A 24,777-nucleotide genomic window follows, 5' to 3' on the forward strand; every position below is an offset into this window, starting at 1 on the left:
TCTTCCTCTTCCCTTAAAGCTGCTATTTGCCCCAGTGTGGAAGGCAAATTGATTTAGGTCAGGGGGGGAAATGGCACTGTAGAAAGAGTTGCACCCTACTCCAAAACCATAGGCTTAGTCAAATCAAAGATGGGCGTGGTTCTCCACTGCCTCACCTAGATTGGCCCTAAAAGTAATAATAATATTTCTCAGGGAGTTTTCATATATGTCTCCTTTGGATCCACATAAGCCATCAATGGATCCACATAAGCCATCTAGTGGATAGCATCTGGTTCTCCCAATGACCCACTATACCCTTTAAACTGAGTGAGAAACAGAATAGGAAATCAGTTGTCAGAAGGGGAAGGGCTGGAAGTACAGTGGTACCTCAGGTTAAGTACTTACCGTATTTTTTGCCCTATAGGATGCACCGCCCCATAAGGCGCACCTAGTTTTTTGGGGGGGAAATAAAGGGGGGGGAATTATTTTCCCCCAGGCGCGGGGCTGGGGAGGGGGAAGCCCGAGCTTCCCCCGATCCCAGCCCCCAGAACAGGCAACGCTCCGCAAGCCGCGGGAGCCCAGCGCCGGGCTCCCACGCCTTGCGGAGAGCTCAGAGCACCCAGGCTTCAGCATGCAGGCAACTCTCCGCAAGCCGTGGGAGCCCGGTGTGGGCTCCCACGGCTTGCGGAGAGCTGCGCGAAGCCTGGAGAGCGAGAGGGGTCGGTGCGCACCGACCCCTCTCGCTCTCCAGGCTTCAGCGAAAGCCTGCATTCGCCCCATAGGACGCACACACATTTCCCCTTCATTTTTGGAGGGGGAAAAGTGTGTCCTATAGGGCGAAAAATACGGTAATTCGTTCCAGAGGTCCGTACTTAACCTGAAACTGTTCTTAACTTGAAGCACCACTTTAGCTAATGGGGCCTCCTGCTGCCGCCACACCACCGGAGCAAGATTTCTATTCTTATCCTGAAGCAAAGTTCTTAACCTGAGGTACTATTTCTGGGTTAGTGGAGTCTGTAACCTGAAGTGTATGTAACCTGAAGCGTATGTAACCTGAGGTACCACTGTATTATGGTCTTGCTTTGGTTTAGTTCCATTATGAGCCACCCTAACTACCAATCTAAATGTTTAGGAGCTAAAAGGGGGAAGTGTTTTTACCTATTTAACTTCAACACTCAACAGCGAATTGCTCGAATTGCATGATTTGTGCCAGCACAGAGATCACTGAGTAACAAAGATGTCATTGAAGGAAATGAAATGCTCATCTGCACAAAATGGCCGTTTTCCTACAAAGCTATAGAAGACTAGGTGACCCTTTTCAAGGAAAGTGCCATTCTGCCTACAACAGATGTAGAAAGCATATGTTTGTTCTTGGCAAATTTGGATTGCATCAACATGACGCAGATTAGCAGCAGTTAACAGCTGATTTATGAAAGCACTTTAAGATGTTGCTAGCCCCAATGGATCCCGCTTTCAAAATTATTGCCACGATTATCCCACAATGCCATCTCTGTTATTTTAAGTGTAATGGAGCCTAATAAAAACAGTTTAAAAGAATGGTGAGCTACTTTGCATCACTTAAAGATCATTTGTAAAGGCAATTAGTTTAGCAGTCGGAGAAGCAGAAGGGCAGCGGTTCTGCATACTGCAGACAACCTGGGAGGAGAAGGTGTCAGAAGAAAACAAGGCTCTGTAAAATATGGTACAGTCGTACCTCGTTTTGCAGCCGGGATCCGTTCCAGAGCCCCAACCACTAGCCGAAAAAGATGCAGGGCAAAGCGCTGCATTTGCGCTTCTGCACATGTGTGAGCGGCAAACCCAGATAGTAACCCGTTCCAGTACTTCCGGGTTTGCCACGGACGTTCGCCGGAATGGACACTAGATAAGGCAGACGTTCGCGGAGGTATTACTGTAAATGGAAAATGGAAGTCTTTCCATGGGATTAGGTGAGATTTGGATCACTCAACCAGATGGTGTCATCAGCCTTGTTTCTCAATGATAATGTGCATAACAAAACCTATCAAAGTACCTCTGAGCCCTGAGTACCTCTGTATAGACATAACCTTCAAAAATATTTTCCTTGTATAAAAAGTTGATGTTGGGCTCAGAGGTACTTTCATAGGTTTTGATATGCACATTATCATTGTACAGATGAGATTTAGGAAGTCACAGCTCATCTGCAGCTTGAGGGTGTCAGACCTATTTGGAATGGAAATCTGTCAATTCAATACTTTATCATTGAAGTTTGGCTGGTTTGCATTGCTGGGCAGTACTATGTTGTTGCTACAGTGGTACCTCAGGTTAAGTACTTAATTCGTTCCGAAGGTCTGTTCTTAACCTGAAACTGTTCTTAACCTGAAGCACCGCTTTAGCTAATGGGGCCTCCTCCTGCTGCTGCGCCGCCGGAGCACAATTTCTGTTCTCATCCTGAAGCAAAGTTCTTAACCCGAGGTATTATTTCTGGGTTAGCGGAGTCTGTAACCTGAAGCGTATGTAACCTGAAGCGTATGGAACCTGAAGCTTATGGAACCTGAGGTACCACTGTATTGCTATTGCTGCTGCTATTCTTATTCTTATGCTTATGCTTATTGAGTAAACGGATAAAAGCCCAAAAATGTAGAATCTGTTGCGAAGAAATGAACTGGGTTTACATTTTTCTTATCCCTTTTGTTCCTTCTTCTCTGTCTCCCCTGTGTACTTGCAAATGCTGCAAGGATCCCCACCCCCTCCCGAGTTCAGGAGAGCCCATTAACTCCCTACTTTCGTCCCTGCCAGCCCCAATCTGGATGGACATAGTGCTTGCTATAGTGCCTGCCAAGTTTACTGCAATGTTCTCAGCCTTTACCTAGAAGGGTCAGCCTATCCATGTCTTCCATAAATAGAAATCCAGTTACCTTGCCCTTCCCTGGAGCTGGGCATGAAGGCTACTCAGGTTCTGAGCCTGTGCACATAGCAATAGAAGAAGAAGAAGAAGAAGAAGAAGAAGAAGAAGAAGAAGAAGAAGAAGAAGAAGAAGAAGAAGAAATGGAACAATTCGGAGATGTGGCAGGGTTCAAATTAAATAGGAAAAAAACAAAAATGATTGCGAAAAATATGGACCAAAGCGTAATAGAATTATTACAGCAAAAGACACAAATAGAGGTGGTTAAAAAGGTTAAATACCTAGGAATATGGTTAACATCTAAAAATATAGAATTGTATAAGAATAACTACGAGCCAGTATGGAAAGAAATAAGAAAGGATCTAGAAGTGTGGGGAAGAATGAGATTGTCATTCTGGGGAAGGATCTCTACAATTAAGATGAGCGTGCTACCGAAATTGTTATTTTTATTTCAGACCATCCCCATAATTAAGGGAAATAAGACTTTTAAAGATTGGCAAAGAGCTATATCAAGATATATTTGGCAGGGCAAAAAACCCAGAATTCAATTTAAACTGTTGACAGATATAAGAGAAAGGGGAGGTTTTGCCCTGCCGGATTTGAAGTTGTATTACGAGGCAGCATGCCTTTGCTGGGTGAAAGAGTGGATTAAACTAGAAAATAAAGAACTTCTTGATTTGGAGGGATTCGACAATAGATTCGGATGGCATGCCTATCTATGGTATGAAAAAAGGAAAGTGCATAAGGGTTTTGAGAACCACATCTTTCGAGGCCCCCTAATACAAATATGGGAGAAGTATAAAAATCTACTAGAACCTAGAATCCCACACTGGTTATCTCCCCTAGAAGCTATGGCGGTAAAGAAATTAAATATGAGAGGTAGATGGATAACATACAGCCAATTATTATTTATAGAAGGAGGAAAACGGAAAGTAAAACCATATGAGCAGGTTAAAGAATATGTACACGACTGGTTACATTATTTTCAGATTAACGAAATGTTTAGAAAAGAGTGTAAAGAATATGGGTATGCGGACAAGGACTCTAAATTTCAGAGGGAAATCATAGATAATGACGGAAAAACCTTATCCAAAATGTATAAGTTGTTACTAGAGTGGAACTTAAAAGACGAAGAGGTAAAGTCGGTAATGATACACTGGGCAAGAGATATCGGACACAATATACAATTTGAGGATTGGGAAAAGCTATGGAAAGAGGGGCTTAACTTCACCGCATGTATGCAATTGAAAGAAAACGTAATGAAAATGTTTTTTAGATGGTATATGACACCTACAAAATTAGCTAAAATGTATAAGATAAGCAATAAGTGTTGGAAGTGCAAAGATAAAGAGGGTTCTTTCTACCACATGTGGTGGGAATGTAAAAAAGTGAAAGACTTCTGGGAAAAAATATATAACGAACTTAAGAAGATTTTAAAATACACATTTAAAAAGAAACCAGAAGTCTTCTTATTAGGAATACTAGGAAATGAGATAAAAAGAAAAGATCATAAGTTTTTTCAATATGCGGTGACGGCGGCAAGAGTCTTAATGGCTCAGAAGTGGAAACAACAGGAATTACCAACTGTAGAAGAATGGAGAACAAAATTGTTAGATTATGCTGAGCTGGATAAATTGACTGGAAAGATCAGATACTTAAGAGACCAAAACTTCATCGAGGATTGGGGGAAATTCGTGGAATATCTGGAATGTATATGTAATGGACAGATAACGCTAAGGGGATTTAAAGAAGCACTGTGAAAAATTAAGGGATATTGGCTAAAGGGAACAAATAGAAAGATATAAAGAATGTCAATATAAATCTAAGAAATGCGTAACTTATTTGATAGTCACGAATGATTTATGGAATAACTGAAGGAAGTCTAGGAAAAGAGTAAGATGTGAAACAACTGATGTGAATTAATGTATTTATTGTTTTTGATGTAAATTAATAAAAATTATTTCAAAAAAAAAAAAAGAAGAAGAAGAAGAAGAAGAAGAAGAGGAGGAGGAGGAGGAGGAGGAGGACGACGACACTCTGTGAGGTGAGTGGGGCTGAGAGACTTCAGAGAAGTTTGACTAGCCCAAGGTCACCCAGCAGCTGCATGTGGGGGGGGGGGATCGAACCCAGTTCACCAGATTACGAGACCACTGCTCTTAACCACTACACTGGGGAGTCATGGGACTGCTGGGCTCACACCTAGGAGGTACCTGTAGGCCATCCCATATATGCAGTGCCTGCATGTCTAGCAATGCATTTGATGGGTCCATTGAGCCGTAGGGAGATCTTGCCTACATATTGCCACCACAAAAACATGGCCAGCATGCAGAGGTGCTCACCATTTCTTTATTACCCTGTATGCCAGTGTGGAACAGTGGTCACAGTGTGAGACTAGGACCTGGGAGATCAGAGTTCCAATCCCACCCAGCCATAAAGCTATCTGGGTGACCTAGGGGCAATGACTGCCTCTTAGCCTTACCTACCTAACAGGGTTGCTGTGGGGATTAAATGAGAAGGGGGACAACCATGCCTCGGCTGAGCAGAGGGCATGAAATCATCCTCATTCCTTCTCTTCTCTTTCTGGGTTAGAAAGCTTCTGTGGGCAGCCCTCCTTAGCTTATGAATAACCAGCTGCGGGTGGGATAGCAGCACACCTACCCCTCACCCCAATTCGGCCAGCCTTCCTTGCATGGAAAGAAGCATCTCTGTCACCATGGCAACACAGTCAAGCCTCCCTTTCATGTCAGCTCTTCCTTTCAGGTAATCGGTGGTTCGGCTAATGGGGCAATCACTGCAGGAAAAGCCTCTAAGAGCTCCTGCGATAGATATACGTATGTGTGTATGCCTTTACTTTTGGATTGGGATTTATCGTTTTATAGTAGGACTCCCTTGATTTATTTAATTCTTAAATTCCTTTGGTGTTCGCAGAAATTATCCTAAGTATTTAATAAGTAAAGTAGTATCTATCAGAGAGAGAGAGAGAGAGAGAGAGAATATCCCACCTCAAAAAACTTACCTCTTACGTCCACTACCTGAACACATCTGGCATCGCTTTTGATGTTTCAGGTGTTTCGCTTTTGCTTTATGTCTGGCTCCACTGCATGTCACACACCTCATCTAAAGGTGCACCACAACAACAACAACAACAACAACAGAACAGATTACACGATTCTACATAGCTGTCAACCGTCCCTTATTTGGTGGGAAAGTCCCTTATCCCAGCGCTGTCTCCCGCTGCTGTCCCTTATCGATGATGTCCCTTAAATTTCCCAGGTTTCAAAGGAAGCATCTCCTCTCCCTCCCTCCCTGCCAGCCAGGGAGGAGGGAGGCTCCAACTGTGTTGCTTGGCTGCGTTGCTCACCCAATAAGGAGTCTAAGAATGACTGGGGGGTGGAGCTTGCAAGCCTTGTGCCAATCAAATCGGCCGTGTTGCCTGGGGACTCGCCTTTGCTCAGCGCTTCCCAGCGGAGAGGTGACGGTGGTTTCCCTTGCTGCATCCCCTTTGCCGGGTTGCTGTGCTGTGGGAACCACCGCTTGAGGCTTCGTTTGACTGCTGGCTGGGCTTTCTGCCTTTGGCTCGGAGGGGCTCAGAAGTTGAACATACCTGTGCTCGGAAAATCCCTTATTTTGGCTGCTGATCCCTTATTTTCAAGGCTGCTGGTCCTTTATTTTCAAATCTGTAAGTTGATAGCTATGCGATTCTAGAAGTAACAGCTTTCCCCCAAATGTCAGAAATGTCTGCCTGAACATGCCATTCCCCAACACATTTGGTATTTTTAAGTATGCAAGGCATTGCTTTCCTTCTGGTGTATATATGGATTTTTCAACACAGATTACAACATGAAATGACTAAACAGGATTGCTGTACAAGTGGCACAAGTGATAACACTGAGAACACAGAAGAAAGAAGGAATTGAACTGGAGAGGACACAGCCAATACTCACTCTGCCAGCACCATGACACCCACTGCATTTGTATCGGCCACGACCATGACACTTGTGGCATTCCTGAAATATAAATGGTGCACAAATACAGATTTCTGCCAAGTATTTCCAGCAATTGCATGCCATTGTCTTAAACAAAATGAATGGTGGTGCCTTAACTAGGGAAGCAGAACACTGCAATCCTATGCATGTCTACTCAGAGGTAAGTCTCATTTAGTTCAAGGGAATGACTATGGCAGCCTAACTGAACTACCAAGGGCAACAGAATTTTTTACCTACGGCAAATGAAAGCAAAGGGTATGTAAATGAAAACCACCTACAAAATATTAACCATCACAGAGCTGTGTGATAAAGCAGATCAAGAAACCAGCATAACTGAGGTATAATAATGTGACTTAATGCTTGATTTTCAACCCATGATTGACAAATTACCTTTACTAAAGAAGAGTGAGGAATGCGAAACTTTTTTGTATCTTCCTGAAACATCTGTGGAACTTGGACTTTAATATCCCATGGTTGAGGAGATGCACCATTTTGTGGCCCATCTACCAAAATATCTGATAGAAAGAAACAACATAAACACAATATTTTAGCAAGCCTAGAGACCATAATCCGAACCCAAACACCACTTAAGCCCATGGAAATCAAATAGTAGATGGAACAAGAAATCTCTGCTTTGTTTACAGGGGGTCCTGTTTTGCTTTGCCCTGATCAGCATATTGCTGCTCACCCTTCTTATTATAATTAGAGGGAATACTAGAATTATTTTGAAAAAACTCTGCTTAATATGACTAAAAATTGAGTACCATGTGAATATATAGTTCCACATTTTAGATCCTTGATTAATATATCCATTAAACTAAATTATCGAAAAAGTTCTTAGTTGAAATAGATAATACAGCTAGCTATTCAATAGCTATCTTTTTTCCATGCTGAGTTACATTTGTCTAGTGGACCCAAGATCCAGATATAATGTTCAAGTTTTCTAGGGGTTCATCAAGTTGTGCAGAGATTATCTGTGCAGTTTCTTTGTCCAGACTGCTCCTTTGGATCAATAAGTGAATTCATTCTTTCCAGGGATGTTTGTCTGAGCTCCTTGACAGGCACTGAGGTATTTCACACTTTGCAAGAAGTTTCTAGAGAAGAGTTGCCTTTTTGAATAGCAATAATGGCTGCCTCCAGCTACCCAAAGACATCACAAAGCCCCCACAAAACTGGGGAGGGGGATGAAGTTAGTAAAGAGAACCTTTCAGCTCTCTTCAGCAACCCTCAGCTGCTTTGTACAACAGGCCGTGCCAATCACTTTAGTAGGAGTTTATTACTTTTCCAGGAAAGCCATTACACTTCACCTTTATAATACTGATAGTACAAGCAACCTTTTTTCTTTTAACTTTGGGTTCTTTTGTGAGCCCGTGATAACTTGAAGGAAAGGCCTTTTCCTAAAGTAACTGGGAACTTTTCTGTGCTGAGTCAAAGTTCAAATGATCTGACAATCATATGAAGCAGTGCTTTTTTCTTTAAAAAAAAAAGCTTAGGGTTACTCTCATTTTGACTCAAGAAAATCACCGTTTTATAGCTCAAATCAGGAAAATTAAATACAGTAAATGAACAAAAGTACAAATATTCACAAAATGTTTAGGGGTATGCGCACCCCAGCGTACCTCCAGAAAAAAAGCACTGATGTGAAGGAACATATTATGCACAAAATGAACAAAAACTGAATGCTTTATGAAATGTTAGTGGCATGGAAGCAATCTGTTTGAGAGGCAAGAATCATCAGCTTCTGAAATATTTAGAGATATATTGATTGGCATATGAGATACCAGTTTCCCTTTGCCCTCTGTTGATTATTTTGGAAGTGTTAACAGCATTCAGACTGTCTGTTAAATTTCTGGTGTCAAAGGGCAGGACTCATCTAACTTCTGAAGTAGACATGTATACCACTGTACTGTAAGTTGTGCAGTGAATTCTTAAAGCGTGCCCGAACATCAGCTCCCGCACAGCAGGATATCTCTACAGTGGTACCTCAGGTTACAAACTAAATTTGTTCTGGAGGTCCGTTCTTAACCCAAAGCTGTTCTTAACCTGAGTCATGCTTTCGCTAACGGGCCTCCGGCTGCCGCAGCGCCACCATCCTGGGGCAAAGTTTGCAACCTGGAGCAACTACTTCTGGGTTAGCGGAATTCGTAACCCGAAGCGTTTGTAACCCGAGGTACCACTGTATAAACTTCTCTGCAAAGTTATCATGTTTTGCATTTGCCATTGGGGGAGGGGATTGCTTAACATTCACTTCCCACTTATTCTGCAAACAGTAAATTTTAGGGAGTACCTGATCTCAGATGAACCCTTCACAGGAAAAAACACATCCTGGTTGCTAGGAAGAATGGAAAGGTGAAGTATGGAAATTCCAAGGACTACTAGAAAGCAAGACAGATGCAGGAAAAGTGCACTAAATCGGGTCCTCCCTAAAAGAGAGCACGTGTTGTGGTGAGACCTGGCAACCAAACCCTGTGCTGTGGGTGGGTACGTTTGGAAAGGCACAACACCCAATTGGTAGGTCCCTTGATGCTGGGTTTAATCAGGCCAATGGGATACAGCCTAAACGGATCAAGGGACCCAGAGCTTCCTCTTTCGGTTTGTGCATCGGAACACCCGCCCACCTCTCCCTACTTTTAGGGCTTGTTGCGTGTGACCTTGCTATGCCGTCTTGTGTCGTCTGTCATTGGGACTGGGGCACGGCAGGAATTTCCCCACTTGGCTGATTGGCTGTTGCCATTTGGGTTTCACCTGCCACGTAGCAAATCATCACAACTTGTAAGGTTGCGGATAGGCTCTGGTTCAGGTGATAGGGATGGGGGAACACTCTCGCCATCCCTATATGAAGGGTATTTTGTTAAAGGAATCCAGGGACTCAATGGTTTGGTCAACCCCTGTGAGGGGGTTGTGCCCGTGCCTGAGTCCAGGGGGACATTTGGTTGGTGGACATAGCCTGTTCCCGACTTTCCGCTTATCCAGGTGTTCACCCTTGGCTGACCTATGCTGGTGCCCTGGGTCAGCGCTACCTGCAACGGTGCAGGGAGCTAGTTGAACCAGAGCCTATGCAACCAGTCACTTGCTGTAATCAATAAAGTTGTGGCCTAAATTCTGCCAAAAACCAAACCCAAATTTGAGTCTTGTCTGAATTTACTTAAGGTGGAAGGTTTAAAGGTCTGAACACGCAAAGAGAGAAGAGGAAAACATAAGCTCTTTAGGAACCCAGGAGTTTCTGTTGCCTGGTGTTCACACACCTCACTTATCAATGACAGCTCTGACTTCACCCATTGGCTGAAAACACTGACAGGTAGAAGCAACCAGGCTCACTTATTTCCAGAAATCACTTAGAAGGATAATTGCACATTTTGCTTCATAGCTTTATTTCTAGGACTTCCTTTTTAAAAAGAAAAAAGAAAAGAAATCCCTGAGTCTGCCTCCCAAACTTGAGGGCACCACTGAAGCCCTTTGCAGGCCCCATGATACCCATGGGCATCACGTTGAAAAACCACAGCCTAGTGTGTGTATTTTTCTGCAAGGAATTCTCCCTTAATTGCATGCATTTTGTATGTTATTTTCATTTTTTCACTATTATGCACATTTCTGTGCACATTCTTTTACTGGAGAATTACATTACAAATAGTTTGGATTTTGTAGGAGAAGTTGTTTTGATTCATATATTGATTCTGTGGGTGTGGTAGGTTCGCTTAAAGTGTGAACAAATTCTCCTGATTTCATGGACAGGTGTTACAGGGAATCAGCCATCCACGTGGCTGTGTGCTCACAATCAGTTATGACAGAATGGTTGTAAGTAAAATGAAGCTAGATTTTTTAGGGCTCTGTACAAAGCATGATTAGCTGACAAATTACATTGGATTACAATGACACAACTGCAATCAAAATGGATGATTCACTATTCATGAAAATTACTCACTGGTATAAGGCTCAAAAGTCCATTCACATAATCTTGTTTCAGTAAAGGTTTCTAGCCGATACTGTGGAGAAATAAATATTGTAATTAAATGCAATTACTAGAAACTGTAATTATCACTGAAAGTAAATAGGAAATATTTTGTTCACTTTAAGCCCTGCTCAGCAAGTAGAGTTGTCTGGGGACATTTTGAGATGGTAGTCTGTGATGGACCAGTGGCCTGCCATGCCATCCCACAACACCTGAAAGTAATTGAACAAGGAGCAAATTTCTCCCCACCTCTCTGCTTCATCATATCTCTGCTTCATTGCCCTCCTGTTCCTCATATTCTTAGTCATCTCACAACAATAAAGTAATCTCAGCCTCTCACAAACCAAATTTGGCATGTTCAGTTTGTGCCACTGGTCACCAAGACTCATGTACATGAACCAGTTTTTATTTACAGATAGGTAGCCGTGTTGGTCTGCCATAGTCAAAACAAAAAATTTTTTTTCCTTCCAGTAGCACCTTAAAGACCAACCAAGTTAGTTCTTGGTATGAGCTTTCGTGTGCATGCACGTATCAGATGGTATCTGAAGAAGTGTGCATGCACACGAAAGCTCATACCAAGAACTAACTTGGTTGGTCTTTAAGGTGCTACTGGAAGGAAAAAAAAATTTCAGTTTTTATTTATGAGACTTAGGTCTCGGCAAGAGTGGCCCACCCATGAGGCAAAATGAGGTGACTGCCTCAGCAGCAGGATCCACCAAGTGGCAGATCCAGTCTGCAAGGAATGCGTCACCTGCCACAGTGCTAGAGACAGCTGCAGCTCCTTGAAGGCCACATCTACCACCTCCTTCACAGTCTCCCCCCGGCGCCCTAATGTTTCCTCCACAGTGGCCTCTCAGTGAAAAGGAGGCACTGCTGGTCTTCTCCCAAACCCTGTTCCCAATGTTGATCTTTATTTCCCCCCTTGTTCCTGATGTAGATCTTCACTCCCCTCTTCTTCCCTGGTGGGGGTCATGGACTGGCTGGATGCAGAGGAATGGAGGGAGGCACCAGCTGGGGAACCCCCAGGGGAAGAAGGCTCAGAGCCAGAGGATTTGTGGTGGGACGATGATGAGTGGTCAGAGGGAGAAGAGGGAGCAGACTGGGAGGAGGGTGTGTCGGAAGCTGAAGAGGTAACAGGACTTAGTGAGCAGGAAGAGGCTGTGGCAGAGCATGGTTCAGACTCAGAGGTCTGAGGGAGTGGGGCCAAGAGGTGGAGAGGCCTACTGCAGAAGAAGCCAGGGAGTCTCCTCTCCTGCTGCGTCTGGCTCCCCTTCCCCCTGGGATTCTAGAACACAGTGAGAAATGAAAAGGCCAGAGCAGAAGGTGGTTGTGCCCAGACACAGCTTGGAGAGGAAGAGTCCTAGTCAGCACAGGAAAGGTGGGGACTTTCCGCCCTCGCAACTGCTTCATCAGGGCAAGAGCTCCAGGAAAGGGTTGCTGAGACCACTAGGCCGGAGCTGCAATTTGTTTCCTTGAATAAAGAGTCACTGGCCTTGGTTGATTTATTGTTTTATTGCTGACCTACAACTGACTCCATAGGGACGCGGGTGGCGCTGTGGGTTAAACCACAGAGCCTAGGGCTTGCTGATCAGAAGGTTGGAGGTTCGAATCCCCGCAACGGGGTGAGCTCCCGTTGCTCGGTTCCTGCTCCTGCCAACCTAGCAGTTCGAAAGCACGTCAAAGTATAAGTAGGTAAATAGGTACCACTCCGGCGGGAAGGTAAACAGTGTTTCTGTTCGCTGCTCTGGTTCGCCAGAAGCAGCTTAGTGATGCTGGCCACATGACCTGGAAGCTGTACACCAGCTCCATCGGCCAATAATGCGAGATGAGCGCCGCAACCCCAGAGTTGTCCATGACTGGACCTAATGGTCAGGGGTCCCTTTATCTTTACCTTTACAACTGACTCCAACTGACTTTACATCCTGACACAGGGTGAGGGGCACCATTTTGTGGTTCGCCTCCGGTGCCAAAATGCCTTGGGCCCATCCTGGCCCATCCTGGGTATATGAAATAATCATTAAGAGGTTGCAGCAGTGGGGGCAGGGTGGGGCAGCAGTGCTTACCTGGCCTCCTGGCAGCACAATTGCTCCTGCTTACCAAGAGGGAGAGTGGGAGGATCAAGATGCCAGGGTGGCTGGAGCTGTGCAAACACATCAATGGAGCCAGCATGTTGTTCCTGCGGGTGCATTTGCACAGCACAGACTTCCCCACCGCCTTGCCCCTCCCACTCCCATTCCTGACAAGCAAAAGCAATTCTGCTGCCAGGTCAGGTAAGCAACACCCTGCCCCACCCTCTGCTCCTGGAAGCATGCCTCTGAGCAAATGCAGACTGAATAACCTGCGCACTGAAGATTAAAGGGAAGAGACCTCAGTGGAGAGCATGTGCCTGGTAAATATTTTTAGCTATGAGATGCTGCTAAAGTCCCACTGAAATCAATCAGACGGATTGGAGTGCTTAACTATCTGCATCAAGCCACTTCCCTTCCCTAACTCTTGTCTAATTTACACCTGTTGGAAGCGCATCTGGGGATACTCACCCTGTACAATGTTTGCGGCTTCAGTTCCTGAATGACAAGCTCTCCTGCAGCTCTGTTGCCATAGCAACATTTGGAATTGACAAAGCTGAAGAGCGCATTTCTGGCCATGTCATCTGTCATTCTTGGGATCCTGTGGATTAACGGCACAGCACACACTCGTTTCTAAACCATACATAAATGAATTTAATACCCGTAGCAGTCGTTCAGGAGCTCCAAAAATGCAAACATGGAATGAAGAAGTGAATGGCAATCACATCTCTTGGTGCGATACACGGCCTCTATGACGTTGCCGTCAGGGCTCTCTCAGTGTCCATAACACAATAATGAATGGGTGGGGAATAAAAATCACTGCCAGCCTCAAGTTAACCAAAACAAATTATTAAATAACATGCCTGTTCTTATCTAATATTCTTGTGCTCTAGGCTGGTTGCAGTTTCCTTATCTCTGTCAAATTATATTGATATGCCTTTTTTCGACAGCCCCGTTCTAAAGATTACAGGCAGCGCAAAACCTCTGAAACACACAGACACGTATAATCTTGCTCCTTTTATGTAGAGGCAAATGGATCCTAACGATGGAGTTTTGAAAGCCCCATCCATTCTCAGCAGCTGGTTCTGTGCACTTTGCTCAAAACAGGGCCATCACACGAACCACCTGACCATTGCTGCCTGGAACAAAATGACTAGAGGCAAACAGCATGGGCTTAATGTAGTGGCTGGGGGAGAGGAGTGGCTGACTCTATGGAGTAGCAAGTTCCTGGTGCAAACATGCCCACTGTGATCCATTAGGGCAAATTGGGTGCTGCCCCACTAACCTCAGTCTGCCTTAAGCCAGCATCCCAAATGCCTGCCCCCCTTTTTTATTACAACTAGCCTAGGGGTGGTCCTGGCTGTCAACTTCCTCCTGCTTAGCTTCCACTTCATCCTTTTAGAGATCAGCAGTTTAGAGGGTGGGAATGAAACAAGGAAAACCTGTAATTGCCTTTGCATTGCAGGGGTTTGGACTAGTTGACCCTTGGGGTCCCTTCCAACTCTACGATTCTATGATTTTATGACACTAGCTACTGTTGGCTGGCCAGTCTTCTGCCCTAACCATCTCAATAGGCACCAGCCACCAAAGAATTTTTGCTTGGCCCAATCCTATAGGCTCAGGAGTTTCAGTCTGTGGGTACTTGCACCTTTTTTGCAGGGCGTGGGGTGTGATTCATACCAGTGCTAGGACCTTAGAAAGGCAGCTTTCCAAGACAAGGAAAATAAACAAACATTTCTTACCTGCATTGCAGAAACACTGGGTTGTTTCTCTGTTCGCTAAACTTTTGCATTACCTCTGGAGGCGGAACTAATTTTTTTCTGCCTAGATGGGAGAATTTAAAGAAGAATTAGTCTTCATCGTCAATGATTTCCTGGTGCTGACAAAGCGGGTGGGGTGGGATAACAGTGAAAACCTGAAAGCTAAGGAAAATCCCCCATAGAGCTGATGCGAAGAAGAAGAAGAAGAAGAAGAAGAAGAAGAAGAAGAAGAAGAAGAGGAGTCCCATGGACTGCAAGAAGATCAAACTTATCCATTCTTAAGGAAATCAGCCCTGAGTGCTCACTGGAAGGACAGATCCTGAAGCTGAGGCTCCAATACTTTGGCCACCTCATGAGAAGAGAAGACTCCCTGGAAAAGACCCTGATGTTGGGAAAGATGGAGGGCACAAGGAGAAGGGGACGACAGAGGACATGATGGCTGGATAGTGTTCTCGAAGCTACCAGCATGAATTTGACCAAGCTGTAGGAGGCAGTGGAAGACAGAAGTGCCTGGCGTGCTCTGGTCCATGGGGTCACAAAGAGTCGGACACAACTAAACAACTAAATAATAATAATAATAATAATAATAATAATAATAATAATAATTCTCATCATTCTGCTTTCTATCTTCTGGCCATTGGCAACTAAATGAACCAGGGAAGACCTTGATACACATTTTTAACTGTTGTAATTAACATGCAGCATCTATCTGTCAAATATATATTCTGTTTGAAAATGGAATCCCACCTTTCTCTAGTTCTTACGGCTGATAGTCAGTGAAAGGGTTTTCTGCACAGATTCTCAGCTAGGTGAGTTCTATTGGCCATGGTTACAGATGTGCTATGGAGGCAGCCTTGGGTACTTCCATCATACGGTGCCAGCCCAAGACATTCCACGGTAGCAAGTGGAAACTTGCATTGCATTACAGTGGTACCTCGGGTTACAGACACTTCAGGTTACAGACTCCGCTAACCCAGAAATAGTACCTCAGGTTAAGAACTTTGCTTCAGGGTGAGAACAGAAATTGTGCTCCGGCAGCGTGGCAGCAGCAGGATGCCCCATTAGCTAAAGTGATGCTTCAGGTTAAGAACAGTTTCAGGTTAAGAACGGACCTCCGGAACAAATTAAGTACTTAGCCCGAGGTACCACTGTATAATGCATTGTTCTTTGGCTGTAATGCATCGATTGGGTTGGATCCAGACTAGTTCTAGGGAGAACTCTTCTCTGTTTGAGGGAGCAGATCGTTGCTGCTGATTCTGCATTGCAAAACTCAGGATCCCCTGAAAACCTGCTCCAAAGGATTGGGGGACCTTCAGGAACAGCAGAAAGTTGCCCTGCCTTTCCTTCAGTGGGACCCTCCCCTTCATGAATGGAAGGAGCCTCCATTTGCAAGAGGGCAAGTCTGAATCCATCCCCAAAGTCTTTAGGCTGAGATTCTATTGTTTGTTTATTTGCTTATTTATTTAATTTACTAGTCACATTTTTTGCCACTGCAGCTCAAAGTGGCTTACAATATTTTAAAGCGACTTAACAATATTTTTCTAGGGGGGCCATGATGTCAATGCATACTTACCAAGATCTCGGAAAGTCCATTCATAATGACCCAGTGGCTCTAACAGATCTGCAGGAGGTGCTAAAGGACTTTCAGGCTCTGATTCCAGTTCCAGGGTAGCTGTTTTAGACATAAATATGAGTGGAATATTTAGTCAGATTATCGTGTATTTTGGGTTTCTTTTTTGTATAACCATATGTTCTGAATTCTATGGTCTCAGACTTTATTTTTTAGCAACAGTCATTGCCTTTTTAATGCAAGAGTTTAGAATTGCCTGAAAGTAATCTTAGGGCACCAGATGTTTCTTTGATTCATGTGCTCTTCTAAAAATATGCCCTTTGATGAGCTGTAACAATAGGTGCTCATGATTCCTAATGCAGAAACAATGCACTCAGTAACCATCACACTAGAGTGCTTTGTGCCATTTTGAAGGTCCATACAAGAAAATATATATACATGCAGAAGCTCCAGGAAATGCCACTTGCTAACAATGTACAATTCTAACACTGGGGAAAGTGACTTGATGACATCATTCATCAATTTGATAAAGTGGACCTTTCTGCTGAAAGCATTCACAATTATTCACTAGGACAAAAATAATCTCTCTATTATTCTACGTACAAAAAAATATATAAGATGATACACCAGGGTCTGTAGAGTGATCAAAATTGGAGAAGAAAACAACATTAAAACTGCATAGAGAACTTGTAGAACATGAGACACTTAATTTCAGGGTCATTGGTTAGAGCCCTACATTGGCTGAAAGATTCCTGCATTGCAGGGGGTTGGACTAGATGACATGCATGGACCCTTACAACTCTACAATTCTATGATTTTATGATAACAGTCCATGAATGCTAAAACCACACTATCCAGGCCTGATTTACTATCAGTGAGCCAGCTTTGCAGCCCTAACCTTCATTATCGCCAGGTTTAGTGGGTGCCATTTCCGACATTTAAGCAAAAGAAGATGAACTCAAGTTTTTATTTTTCTTTAAGCCTCCCCTCCCCTCCTTCTAGGGTCTTTAACTACTGCTTTGAAGCTGGTTGTATAACAATGCTCACAAATCTGTCCAGCTTGCCTTGAAAGTGAACTACAGTGGTACCTTGGGTTACATATGCTTCAGGTTACATACGCTTCAGGTTACAGACTCCGCTAACCCAGAAATAGTGCTTCAGGTTAAGAACTTTGCTTCAGGATAAGAATAGAAATCGTGCTCCGGCGGCGCGGCAGCAGCAGGAATCCCCATTAGCTAAAGTGGTGCTTCAAGTTAAGAACAGTTTCAGGTTAAGAACGGACCTACGGAATGAATTACGGTAAGTACTTAACCTGAGGTACCACTGTATAGTTTGCAAATGCCATAGTAAAGGTCAACTTAGAAGGAAGAATATGCTCATGTGTGCCAGATATCGGCCCTGAAAATAATGATATAGTAAATAACCAGAAATAACAAAGTTATAAATAGTTCTTGTTTGTAGTCTGCAACTTGCAGACAGACCTGTTGCTATAGCAATCCAGTTGGAAGTCACAATAGTGTGTAAATACAGCCTCCTTGTTCTAGGTTAGTGGAACAAAGAAGCTGGGTGTGCTTGGACAATGGAAAAGGGTGTATTCACATCTATTCATAATATGCATTTGACCACAGTTGTGTGATACCTCTGTCAAAACCCATAGAAATAAAGGGTTCATTTCCATTAACTCTGGGTGAAACACATGAAGATATTGAGAGTTGTTGTGCCATTATGCATGTCAATGAAAACTGCCCCCTTCATTATCGTTATACAACATCCAGAGCAAAAAATAAAGAAATGATGTTATGTGCGACAGAGGTACATGTGAACCCAGCTTCAGGCCCATAACAGTCAAGGAGTCTGTGTGGTATAGTGGTTATAGGGTTGGACTAGGACCTGGGTTCAGATCCCCACTTGGCCAAGGAGTTCACCTGGGTGACCTTGGGCCAGTCACTGCCTCTCAGGCCAACCTATCTAACAGAGTCGTCATGGGGATTAAACCAAAGATGTAATTATTATTATTATTATTATTATTATTATTATTATTATTATTATTATTTTATTTATATCCCGCCCTCCCCAGCTCAGGGCAGCTAACAACAATAAAATAATACAACATTCTAAAATCATTTCATTAAAATTAATTCAACTCAAATTGATGGCAACCATTAGGCTAAAGTTCTGTGAAGATTGCCAAAGGAGGGAGTCAGGCTGTGCCCTGACCAAAGGCCTGGTGGAACAGCTCTGTCTTGCAGGCCCTGCGGAAAGATGTCAAGTCCCGCAGGGCCTTAGTCTCTTGTGACAGAGTCTTCCACCAGATTGGAGCCACAGCCGAAAAAGCCCTGGCTCTAGTTGAGGCCAGCCTAACCTCTCTGTGGCCTGGGACCTTCAGGATGTGTGGTTTTGTTTTGGTTTTTGGTGTTTTTTTTGGTAGAAGAAGGCATCTCAGAGCAATTCAGAAAATGCCCCCAATATCATCTATTCTGTAGATGCTTTGTCAAATTTTCAGGGTTCGTCCCATACATCTTACTGCATTTAAGGAATGGGATGAACTTTAGTTATAAATAAAATAATAATCATATCCCCCTGTAAACAACAAGTATTTAAAGCACATTGCCCATATAATGCAGCAATATGCGTTAGCCACATCTTCACAGTATTTTCCCCACCCTTCTCAAATCCCTGAGCTGCCATTAATTATACTCTTCTAGTTTTTAAAAAGCAGCTTGTTTCTGGGAGAAGAAACAGCCCAGAGAATATAACCGTGCATGTGTAGCCATTGCAATCTTGCGCACTACCACACAAGATTAAGGCCATTTATTTTCTAGGTGCTGCATGTAAAAAGGCAAATCACATAAATTGTCCCGATCTATAATATTCAGGTCACGCCAGCCATTCCTTTTCTGCAAGAAAAATACCTCCCCATTTCCCACTTAGGACTACTGATTTGATCTGTAATAACTGTAATCTTGCAATAGCTTTTCTGTGTCCGTGATGGATCATCTTTGACAAATACAGCTCAGCCCCAAATTGCACATCCACTTTCATATTCTCCAACATTTCAGAGATGAAAACAGGGACACTCTTGTGTGCTTAATTTACTCTGCAACAGTCTGTCCGGCACCGGTTTTCAAAATAGGTTATTTTCCTAACAGACCATAATAGAGGTCTATTCTCTTGTTACTGGTATATTTAAGAGTGTTTAATATAATGCTCAATACCACCATTGATCTGTTTGTGCTCATTAGAGAATAGCAGCAATTGGCTACAGTGGCGTAGGGTGGGTTGTCAGCACCCGGGGCAAGGCAAGTAATTTGCGCTCCCTAACCTGTGGATTTGCGCCCCCTAACCCTAACCCCCAGATGTTGCGCCCGGTGCGGCCGGGCCCCCCTGCACCCCCCACGCTACGCCACTGATTGGCTATTTCTTTACTACATTCATACCCCGCCTTCCCTCGAAGCATTTCAAGATGGCGTACGATGGCGCTCCCTAATTGTATTTTTGCAATTACCCTGTGTGGTAGGTTAGACATAGGCTTGTAGCCAGTGCTAGTTGAGTAGGTCCACTGATATTAATGGGCCCAAATTATTTCAGTGGACCTACTCTGTGTAGGACTAATGTTGGGTGCAACCCACAGTGACTGACGCTAAGTCATCCAGGGAATTTCATGGCTGAGTGCGGATTTGACCTTTGGTCTCTCCAGTCACAGTCCAGCACTAGACGAACCACTATTTTTTAGTGGGTTTTTAGAGCCCTCCTCACCTGAATAGTTTCAGAGGGAGAAGAAGGAAGGAAGGAAGGAAGGAAGGAAGGAAGGAAGGAAGGAAGGAAAGAAATTGGCACTTTCTGTCTATATACAGTGGTACCTCAGGTTAAGTACTTAATACGTTCCGGAGGTCCATTCTTAACCTGAAACTGTTCTTAACCTGAAGCACCACTTTAGCTAATGGGGCCTCCCACTGCTGTCGTGCCGCCGGAGCCCGATTTCTGTTCTCATCCTGAAGCAAAGTTCTTAACCTGAAGAACTATTTCTGGGTTAGCGGAGTCTGTAACCTGAAGCGTATGTAACCCGAGGTACCACTGTATAATGCTTGGACACTGGTATCAAGATGAATCTGCCAGTTCCCACTCAGAGATTTAAATTCTGGAATCCCATGGGAGGGATTAAAACCTGTGGGTTGGCCACTTTAATAATTTACACTAACAAAATGGGGACCTGTACTATATCCCAGGAGACAAAACACAGGCAGTCTTTTTACCAGGGCAGAGTACCGGTAAACATGGTCTTTTATGTATTCATAGATGTGTAAAGGGACAAGATGAAACAAGATTCCCCTTAGAAGAGAGATCAGTTTTAAATTGAATGGAATAGGCATTTATACTTCTTTAAGTACACTAGGAAATTGCTTTCTTTTGTTTCTTTCTCAGAAAAAGCCTCTGAAGCAGAGGAAAATGGAGCCTTTAAACCAAGTTCTCAACTAGATCTTAACTATATGTATGAAGCTGCTGAATGACACCCCCTTGGACAGAAATACCAACTCTTTCTTAAACAACCATTTAATGTCAGCATCAAAATAACCAGTGCATTCATTTACTAGCAATGGGATTTGGTTATTAAGCCTCCTTGTAAAGGGCTATTTGACGACCTTCTGCAAAACAAGAGCAGGAGGTAGCTTTAGATGATGCTTCTGTTAATTACACATCATTCCCTTATGGGTTAGAGAAATGACCATTAAGCCCAAATCGGCTTCTATGGACTCTTGCTGTCAGAAAGTGCAAAGCAACCGCAAGGCAGAATTCAAAGGATAGTGAAAAGTCAATGAATGGCTCCAACTCAAATAGAAATCCAGGGAAACCATGCACCAGGCTTTCAACCAGATATCAATATTATTCTACCTGCTCTCCCATTTCTGAAAGAAATTGCAACTAGCCAACTTTTCATCAGGTTGTACTAGAAAACTTGCATTTATTTACCACAAGCCACACACTGTACTTCAAAGCCGAGTCTAAGGCTATGAACACACCATACATCAAAAACCAATTTCCCCATTCTCCAGAGAACCCTGGGACCTGTAGTTTACCCCTAACCGAGCTACAGTTCCCAGCATGCTTAGCAAACTACAATTCCCAAGATTCTTGTGGGGGGAGCTTTAAATGTACAGTGTGTACAGCCGCTGATTTTGAAGAACGACTTCCCAGAACAAAGCATGCTTTCAGACAAATTGCCTGCTTTTGCAAGGCATACTGAACAGCGTGACTTTGTTTACTTACTGTCTTCGTCTCCGTTCTGTCCCTGATCCATTCTCATGGTGCAGAATGAAGTCTCTAAGTCCCACTCCAGCAATTTCCACATATATTGTTTACTGAGGATTCTGTGTTAGGAGCAGATAAAAATCCCATGCACGCCCCTGGAACCACTCCCACTTTATAAAACAATCTGAAGAAAAGTATGTAAAGTGATTCATCAATCTCTGTTGAAAAGAAGTCCAGGCTACAAGTTAAGAGCTCCCATTGATACCTGCCCCCGATTCTACAAATACATTCTTTCACTGTCTGTTGGATGTGATTGTGGGTAAAAAAATTCATCTTTGTACTTTACTCTTTTGCATTCTGCCTAAAACACAGGATGCATACACACTGTACATTAAAACACACACACACACACACACACACACACACACACACACAAAAGAATCCTGGGAACTGTACTTTACCCCCAAAGGGCTACAATTCCCAGCACCCTTAACAAACTACACTTCCCATGATCCTTTGAGAGGGGGAAACAGTGCTTTGAATGTGCATGAAATGCATGGTGTGCATTTAGTCACAGTTTAGATCAATGTCTAATTCATTGCTGCCAAAGGGAGCCTGACACTCTCCTAGTGCTTCCTTAAAGGAATTTTCACAGGTGAGGAATAAACTCAAAAAGGCACCTTTAACCACCCAGAAAGGCACTTTCAAGCTGTCATAAAAAATTTACAAATAAAGCAATACTATAATTATAATAAATGTGCTTTAACTTTAAATGCGATTTAGGCTGCCTCCAGACAGGGATTCAGTATTGAAATCTACTTGCTCAACTATCTCAAACAGGTTGTTGGAAACAGGTTTGTTCTTCAAGTTAGAAAAGGTAAATCCTGATTAAATGGGGGAAATGGGGGCTGGTATTTTGATGCCAACAATGTCATGTAGATGCTGCTTTAAAAAATGCACAAAGAGCACCCCGTTATCAGTGGCGGCTGGTCCCCATTGGGAGCCCAACAGTAGGGGGCGCTAGAGGCAACGGCAGGCAGAGTTAATGGATTTTAGCTGTCTCCTACCTTCTGAGTTCATCTAGTGCAACGCTGAGGCTAACAGGGTTGCCATACGTCCGGAATTTTCCAGGAAAATCCAGATATGTGTTAGCCCATGTAAGCAGTGCCGCTTTTCCATAAAAATAGCTCAAAAACTGCAATTCTTTTGCGATTTTGCTATTTAAAGCTCAACAACCTTGCCAAAAAGGCTCAGCAGCTTTTCTGTCCAGATTTTCACTGTTTGAACAATGGCAACCCTAGAGATTAAGGAGGAGGAACATGTACGATAGCAGGTAGGTGACTCCCTAATGGACCAGCTCATCCCATGATAAACACCCATCTGGAACTACCCTTAAGGAATTTAGGTCTGACATTTTGGAACAAACTTCTCTAGTCAGCCCTTACACCACCACACAGCCTTATTTTCTACTTAGGTTGGCCATTGTGAGAACAGGAAACTGGACTAGATGGGCCTTTGGTCTAACCCAGCAGGGATCTTTTTATGTTCTTATTTTCCTAACATAAACAGTTCTCAGATGTGTCTTTCTGCTCTTTATAGTGTACTCAAGTCTCTTGATCAATTTGCGTTCTTTTCCAGCCCTGTGCCTCTGTGAGATGAGGTGACAAGAACTAGGCCCAGCAGTTGTTGATGTCAGCCAAAGTTTGTTAACATTGTTTGTGTTTCTGGAAAGCACCCTGGAAGCTCTGCTGAAGTAAATCTTTTGACCAAGCAAACGAAGTAGTGGAGCATGATCTTCCCCATTTTGGCACTAGCAGGCTAATTACGAAGTTTGTGGTCAGAGCATAGTGAACATAGACAAAGAATACTGGAAGTCTTCTCGTTTCTTAAATGTGTGTGCTCACTAGAAGGACAGATCGTGAAGCTGAGGCTCCAATACTTTGGCCACGTCACGAGAAGAGAAGACTCCCTGGAAAAGACCCTGATGTTGGGAAAGATGGAGGGCACAAGGAGAATGGGACGACAGAGGACGAGATGGTTGGACAGTGTTCTCGAAGCTACCAGCATGAGTTTGACCAAACTGCGGGAGGCAGTGGAAGACAGGAGTGCCTGGCGTGCTCTGGTCCATGGGGTCACGAAGAGTCGGACATGACTAAACGACTAAACAACAACTACAACAACCAACTGAAGCAGGTGAGATGGTGCTCAGATTCCACAGTAGATAGGTCAAACACAGAGCATTCTTGGAGGAGACTACCCAAGGCAATGTGTGGGAGAATCAATCCAGAAGGCGAAGTTGAAGGAAGAGGCAAGGGAAAGGAGACCGGCAGCAGTTGGGTCCCAAGGAATATCAACATGAAACCTGAAAGCACCAAGGAGCAGAGTGGGAATATTGTAGGAGAGGACACCTGGCCACCTACAAAACTTTGGCCCACCAAGGGTTAAGAGATAAGGATCTGGCCTTGTGGCCAGAAAATATTCCCCATCCCTGGTTTACAGTTCAGTTTCTCCACCCATTCCCATGTAGGCATAATGTGGACAAAGTAAGTGATCTGTAAATCTGCATGAATCAGTCCAAGAAAAAGTGTTGCCTGCCTGGTATGTCTCAGTTATACTTGTGGGCGCTCAAGCAACATTTGGTTTCAGTTTGGGATCTTCTTCTCTTCATTAAGGCAGGCTTATTCTGATAAAATATGAAAAACCAAAAAATTCTGTGCAAGAGTCAATAAATTAAACACGACCACCACCCAAGAATATATAAAAAAGAGGGGAAATTATAAATCTAAATCGGCTTGCTAATGGCAGTAAATTTAAACTGGCAAAAAGAGATGCAATTTCTCATGCTGAAATTGCACCAGAAAAATCGCAACAGCCTCCAGCGCACGCAGAGCATTTCAGTAAATAACAGCATCTGGTGCTCGTTGCAGTAGCACTTTGCAGCAGCGTAGCCTAAACTATTCATCACTATTAATATGCATGACTAATATAGTGCTCACAGGGGAGTGATTTGACACTACAATTCATCTTGGTGTTTATCAGATACGAGTCATGAAAATCTCCCCCCCCCAATAAATTTTCCCCTACAGAACTGTGATTAACATCTGTTGTAGAAAATTGTATAAAATTAGCACACTTTGGAGCTATGCATTAAAAAGATTTGGCACTCTGGTTATATATCCTCCACTTGCTTGCCGTTGCAATGAAAAGTCACCACCTGGGTGTGCTGCTTTGAGCAGGTTGTGCAGAAATGTTGTAAGGGCTCAGGTGCGGGCAATTTGAGTCTGTCTGTTGGACAGAGTGAGTCTGCGTGGCATCATGGAACCTGACAAAAAGAAAGCA

General features: G+C 43.6%; 1 protein-coding gene across 3 annotated transcripts in view; it reads right to left on the reverse strand.

Annotated features, from left to right (window-relative positions):
* LOC310757022 (protein SSUH2 homolog) overlaps positions 1–21,847 on the reverse strand; it is a 32,642-nt gene extending 10,795 nt beyond the window's left edge. For all 3 annotated transcript variants that reach the window (XR_014545016.1, XR_014545017.1, XM_083602108.1), the window contains exons 1-8: positions 21,457–21,847; positions 16,195–16,293; positions 14,604–14,685; positions 13,333–13,462; positions 10,769–10,829; positions 7,237–7,361; positions 6,805–6,867; positions 5,877–5,977 (exon numbers count right to left, since the gene is read on the reverse strand). Coding sequence is in view for 1 of the 3 variants with exons in the window: in XM_083602108.1 (XP_083458234.1) it covers positions 5,877–5,977; positions 6,805–6,867; positions 7,237–7,361; positions 10,769–10,829; positions 13,333–13,462; positions 14,604–14,685; positions 16,195–16,293; positions 21,457–21,538 (743 nt within the window). In the remaining 2 variants the exon portion in view is untranslated. The remainder of the gene's footprint in view (positions 1–5,876; positions 5,978–6,804; positions 6,868–7,236; positions 7,362–10,768; positions 10,830–13,332; positions 13,463–14,603; positions 14,686–16,194; positions 16,294–21,456) is intronic.
* Between the last annotated feature and the right edge of the window lie 2,930 nt (positions 21,848–24,777).

Source organism: Podarcis filfolensis (assembly GCF_964270895.1).
Source record: "Podarcis filfolensis genome assembly, chromosome: 2".
Classification (NCBI taxonomy): Eukaryota; Metazoa; Chordata; class Lepidosauria; order Squamata; family Lacertidae; genus Podarcis; species Podarcis filfolensis.